This window comes from Opisthorchis viverrini, assembly GCF_000715545.1.
Source record: "Opisthorchis viverrini unplaced genomic scaffold opera_v5_371, whole genome shotgun sequence".
Classification (NCBI taxonomy): Eukaryota; Metazoa; Platyhelminthes; class Trematoda; order Opisthorchiida; family Opisthorchiidae; genus Opisthorchis; species Opisthorchis viverrini.
Genome location: NW_008752020.1, coordinates 336,680 through 342,933, shown reverse-complemented (window position 1 = coordinate 342,933; position 6,254 = coordinate 336,680). Strand labels below are relative to the sequence as shown.

At 46.5% G+C, this 6,254-nt stretch overlaps 1 protein-coding gene across 1 annotated transcript in view; it reads left to right on the top strand.

Moving 5' to 3' along the window:
- Positions 1–6,254, top strand: part of T265_10397 (hypothetical protein) — a gene marked incomplete at both ends in the record, with an annotated part of 36,335 nt that overhangs the window by 14,401 nt on the left and 15,680 nt on the right. The window contains 2 exons of the mRNA XM_009176761.1: positions 1,127–1,684; positions 2,788–3,002. Coding sequence (XP_009175025.1) covers positions 1,127–1,684; positions 2,788–3,002 — 773 coding nt within the window. The remainder of the gene's footprint in view (positions 1–1,126; positions 1,685–2,787; positions 3,003–6,254) is intronic.

Here is a 6,254-nt window from a genome sequence, read left to right as displayed (position 1 = left end):
ACAAACAGCAACATCAGACTGAACACCCAGCACTGATCAAATCGTCTAGTCATAAGGAATCTCACGGGTTGGTTCCCTGAGTGCCTTAAAACCCAATCACCCTACTTACTTACTTACTGACGAAGCTTTTGTGTCAAAAGCGAAACGTTGCCCAACAGTAAATCCACCAATGGATTACCAAACCCCCCTGGAACACAACCTTATTTCTACAGCTCGCTTCGACCTTCTGTAGGTGAATAGTTTAAGAAACATGAGCGCTTTCTGAATTTTTTTCATTCTTAATGAATTTGTTACGTTTTCCGTTTGAAAAGATGACCCGGTTTTCAAATCTACACGAAGAGCTTCCTTGTGGTTCTAGGCTATCCAGAATCGCTTAATTCTGTTATGCTGCCCATAGCGACTTAACTCTCTGACTGACGTTGTCAAGCTTCGTATTTGCCTGCTGAAGAAGACCAGGCGATATATCCACCTTTCCCATATCACAATCAATCGCCTGTTGGAACGAGCGGCGTTTCGACCATAGCTCAGTGCTTACTCCTTTGGTGCTGTGCATCTAAGAGTAGATGGGTCAGGTCACCTGCGGGGTAATCTAGTGGTGCGTGTGTGCAACCAGAAGAACGCGCTTCATAAGATCGAAAAGCAGACGAGTAGAGATTAAACTGTTCAAGGCTGCGTCATTTTCACGAGCATGCATAAACTTTTTATAAACTATGCTGTGGCACTAACGAACTCATGACCAGAAAACTTAGCCAGCCAAATACCCCAAATTTCAAGTTTCAAATCACAAGACTAATGAAGCTGAGTGAAGCTAAATGACCATCAAAAATGCGACATGTTACCAATAAGTTCCGTTGTTTCGTCAGAAGACCATGTGCGCCGTAGTTCCTGTCGGAGTGTTTTTACGTGACATTCTGTTAACAAGACCTGACGAGCACTTTCAGATTCTCCAACTTGTACTGATTCGTCTCAGTCGTGGATGTTCACACTGGTTAAATGTTTTGAGAAAGCGAAAAATTCTGTTCTACGTTCAACGAAGCTGATTAAATCACCTGACTACATCAAAACTAGCATGTGATGCGCTTTTGGTTATGATGCCTAGATTGGTGAATTAATGGTATTGTCCCAGTCGAGTTACCGGTCAGTCTCTTCCGAAGCCAGTCATCCCAGCGAAGTTGAACCGCAACAGCTAGGAGTTCAGATCAACGGCCACTTCATGAACAACCAGTGTGTGTTCCCCATTTTTTGTGTACGTCTTCATCATCCTCATCATCATGCTGTCAAAAGTTCCTCTTCGCTTTCACCATCCACAGATCAACGCAGTACTGCTTTGCGTGCCAACATTCTGGATGCAATCAGTTTGTTGCTGCTCGCCCTGAATGCGGCCGATGAAACAGATCCACAGCTGATTCAGTTCCGCGACAATCTCCAAGCCCCCATCGTGACCTTGATATTGACGGCTGTGCAAGAGTGTGATGCATTCGGTACCGAGGCCCTTCTCGACCCGTGTCTTCGATTGTGGCTCAGTGCTGTCACTGGTGAGGGTGCTCGTTGGTCCCCGGCTTTGGAGTGTTTGATGCCCGCACTCGTTGGTTCTACAGGCGCCTTGAATTCCGGAGGTGACCACCCCAAATGCCGGCCATCGAAACATTTACTACACCGTGTTGATACCGCTGAACAAGCTGAGGTAGGTGCGTGCACAGTTCACTTCAAAGCTGCTATTTTCTTCCTTGTACGCGTGGGGTCTCCTCTCAAATCTCGCTGGAACTTGCCATTGACAGACATGTGGGCGTAGCAGTGGAGTTACTAAAAGATGCCCTCTTGTCAGAAAATATGTGAACAACTCAATTAAGGACTTGTGTAAGCCTTTTGGCGAACCGCACCAAATGTTTCCACGTATGCTAATCCAACCCCCCCCCCCGTAATAATCTCTTGGAAAAATTACCATTTTGGCTAACCCTGCAATGATTATGTTGGATTCCGCTATTCTAGACCGACCTGAGATGATGGCCTAAGTGGTTAGAGCGCGAATTTACTGACTGAAAGGTCTGTGGTTCGAACCCGACCTCTGCCTCTCGACTTCCCCTGTCTCCGGGCATAGGCAACCTGGCAGTATCCCAGCCCTCGTGCTCCCTTCGGGTAGCATGGCAGCTAGGCACCGGAGGGATGTTACAGCTGAACGATTTTTTTGGGATGAATGCTATAGACTTCTGTGAGTACACGAGGAATTCAGTCTTTGTCCCGTCGCGTGTTGCTGGGCAGTTGTATAAACTAAACTGTGGGAAACCTTCCTGAAATGACTATGCCCCTGAATAACAGCTTTCGTTCGACACCGTCGGTTCCATGACAGGAATCCCGTCAAGCAGGTGAGAGTTGGTGACGAAAATTGGCGGCTTCTTTCTCGTGAACCCCCATAATGATGTTTATCTCACGGCTGGCCCTTTTCTTGTCTATCTTATGAGGCTCACTTGTCCCTTTACCGTCGCATGAAACTGAACGACGCGGAGGGACCACTCGTAATGAATCATTCACGTATTTCGTACTGTCCCGGCGCCTACCTGATGAGCCCAAAGTGGAGAGAAACCGATCATGCGCTGACGAAGAGCTTTCAGCAACCTTATGAGTAGTGTCTTGCGTCCAAACCCAAATAGTCTTCGCCTTGCAATAGTTCAAGCCACATTTGGTGAGGCTCATAGTTTACGATCCGCAGAATGGACTATCTGTACATCAATCCAGTTGATGGATCGGTGTCTTACGCGTCTTTACTTTCAACAATGTTCTAATTTTCAGCTTGTGTTTCGCATCGCCGAGGGTTCCTTACTCCTTGTATGCAGCCATTCAGACCGTGATCAGGTGGTGAACTTCCTACATCGTTGGACTGAACCATTTTGGTGTGCAGTTCTGCAAGAAACCACAGGCATAGATGGCCAGGACTTGGAGTCTTTATACTCGACGGCTAATGCTCTCGGTGATGACGAAAGTCCGGATAACGAATCTCAGTGTCGGTAATTCTACGCTTCTTTTTTTGTACTTTTCAATGCGTGTTTCACCTGTCGTGGACGGGTGGATGTGAAAACCTATTGCCTAATGCCACTTGATTCAGTTTATTATACGGTTAGCTTATACTATATAGGGAAGCGAGCTTCTTTTAATGTTCGGTGCTCTCTTTAAATTCGACTGAGCACTGTTTTTCATATTGGGTTTTAAAGTTAGTTCACTCCAGAAGCGCAGTCTCCGTTCACATTCAGTCGGTTACCGCCTCCGCGTTCCCATCTAAAGCTGAACTTCGTGTTTGTTCGATGACGTCTGTGTGTATTCATCACAGAATGGGTTGTACAACGCCTGTAATTTCTGGTCTCTTACACTTGCACCTTTTCCATATAAATGAATGAACCGTGTTCTCGCCTTCATTTTGAAAGTTCTAGTGACTGAGTCAAACATAGGCAATTGTCCTTATTTCCTCAAAAAATTTTCTTCAATGCGAAATTTCACTTTCTGAAGTTGATTTCTAAGTTTCCAATGTGTAACCACTTTCCGTCGTCCGTAGTTGGGCAATTCCGACGCTTTTTTGAGCCAACACGGAGTTTTGGATACGTCATCAACCGCGAGGACCGAATGGTACCGGGAACGACGACGCGCAGTCAGAAGCCGAATTTTGACTACTCGACAATATTTAGTAGTACTTTTAAAACGTTTTTCACTGATGGCGTCACCCCTCCACAATGCGTGGAATTTCACTTCCCATGTGTAAACACTTTCCATCGTCCATAGTTGGGTAATTCCGACGCTTTCTTGAACCAACACGGAGTTTTCGATACGTCATCAACCGCGAGGACCGAATTGTACCGGGAACGACGACGCGCAGTCAGAAGCCGAATTTTGACTACTCGACAATATTTAGTAGTACTTTTAAAACGTTTTTCACTGATGGCGTCACCCCTCCACAATGCGTGGAATTTCAGGAAGAGGTGTTGTTTGTTGTCCGTTTCACCTGAAATATGCAACTGGGGCTGAAATGCCAGCATATAGCTGGTTTTAAGGCATCCGGATACTCCGATAATGTCAAAAGTTTGATATGGAGGTAGCCTTTTATCCTGTCTGCCTGACCTTTAACACTGAGGAGTTGTCCTTTGAGTGCTTTGAACGAGTGCATCTGTGAAAAAAGGTTTTACCAGGATGATCAAGTGCTTCCATTTTTTGACATGACTCCAGCATTTTGGACGTCTTTGGGAAAAGTTTGCTAACAATCGATAGATTTATTGCTGGGCAACGTTTTTCCTTTGACACAAAAGCTTCGTCAGGCCAAGTGACTAGGTTACAAGGTTGGTTGAGGTTTAAGGTGGGGGCCATGTCAAGCTAAGGTTCTTTTGGGTCTAAGCCGACGGAATTTTGTGTCTTAGGGTGGGGGACCAAGTGTTGGGCTGAACGGGAAACCTACATGGGTTTGTATCCAGCCTAGGGTCCACTTGATTATCTCTCTTGAGCGATGTTTCCACTTTCTGTCCGTCCACTCTACCCCCGTTTTGCTAATGATTCGCACGTCATTAATTCTTTTACCGATGACGTTTCGACAACGTCATATTTGACAAGGGCGGATTGGCCCAAACGGTTTGAGTGCCAACTTACTAACCAGAAGGTCCGTGCTCCGAACCCAACCTGTGCCTGTCGACGGCTTGGGATACCTGGCAGTATTCCAGCCCTCGTACTTCTTTCGGGTGGCATAGCAGCTAGGCACCGAAAGAGTGCTACAGCTGAACGATGGCTACTACTTGGGAAGGCCAAGGCAACTTTTGTCAAACTCTGACATCTACGGCGCCGACGTGACGTCAGTTTGTCTGTCAAGGGCAGAGTTTACACTGCGTCGGTGCGTTTTATACCTCTTTAGGGGTCAGAAACGGGGCCCTACAAGCAGAGAACATACAGAAGATGTTGGTGTTTGACCATCGGTAACATTGTTCAGGTCTGGTAGGAACATCGGATCGGCAATGTTGAGTTACGCCGTATGGTCTTAGGAGGAAGAAACTCCTCAACGAAAAGATGAATTACTCATGCTTCATAGGTTACGCTGGTTAGGACAAGAACTCCGCATACCAGAAGATCGTCTGCATCACCTAGGCTCTTTTTTTGGCCTAGACCTGTGCTGAGTGGGAGCGACCGAGAGATGTACGATGTATGACCTGGCAACGAGTTATGAAAATACTAACCAGCAAACTGAGTAGGGTCGACAACTGCCGCCTCCCCGTTTACGGACTCCAGGACTGAACTCATCAATGGCTAATGAAACTGGCAGAAATGGCCTAATCACATAGTCAATGGCGCTCGTGCATCAAAACTATCGCCTTCCAATGCATAGCCCTCCAATGTCTGAGCAAACTGAACATGTCATCGCTTGGCTGTATGCCCCACACTGCCGTTTTCCGGCTATTGGAACTGTAACAGCTGGAACCAATGCACCTATGGTACCCGGTTTATAGCTGATTAGCTTAATTGAAATCGAACACCTGTCCTAAGCGTGATTTGATAATAATCGTTCAGCTGTAACACCCTTTCGGTGCCCAGTTGCCGTGCCGCTCGAAGAAAGCACGAGGGCTAGGGTGCTGCCAGGGGAAGTCGAGATGCAATGGTCGGATTCGAACTACGGATTGCCCAGTTGCCCGCTCGAAGAAAGCACGAGGGCTAGGGTGCTGCCAGGGGAAGTCGAGATGCAATGGTCGGATTCGAACTACGGATCTTCCTTCCGGTAAAATCTCGCTCTGACCAATGAACCATCCCACGCATGAAGGAAAACCGTCTGTACTCTGATTCGTGAATGGAGTTCTATTGCTATCTGGCCTATGTATTTGGTTGGATATTCTGCACAGGGAATCTGTTAGACGCAGTTTATGCAGTGTCTCTTTTCGATAGCGTCTTTTACCCTTACAGGGTGTCGGGAGGATGTTTTACTATCATACTCCCAAAGTATCTTACGAATGGTATCTTTGATGTCATTTCTAAGGGTATTCCCACCTGGTTTTCGTTTCCCTGTCCCACTCTTTCGCATAGTGTTCTCCCCATTTGTTTGCGAATGAACCCTATGGGTGTTTATTTTTCTGTTATACCTTACTGAGTCGTTTCAGTTCATCTTTTAGTGTGTGAGATCATCCCAGAGTGTTTCAATGACTCGATTAGTCAACAATCCGACAGCTGCGCGTTCGAATTAGCTTGGATGCGAAGACCCATGATGCGAGTATCTGTCTGATTCTGTGGGGTTTTTTTTG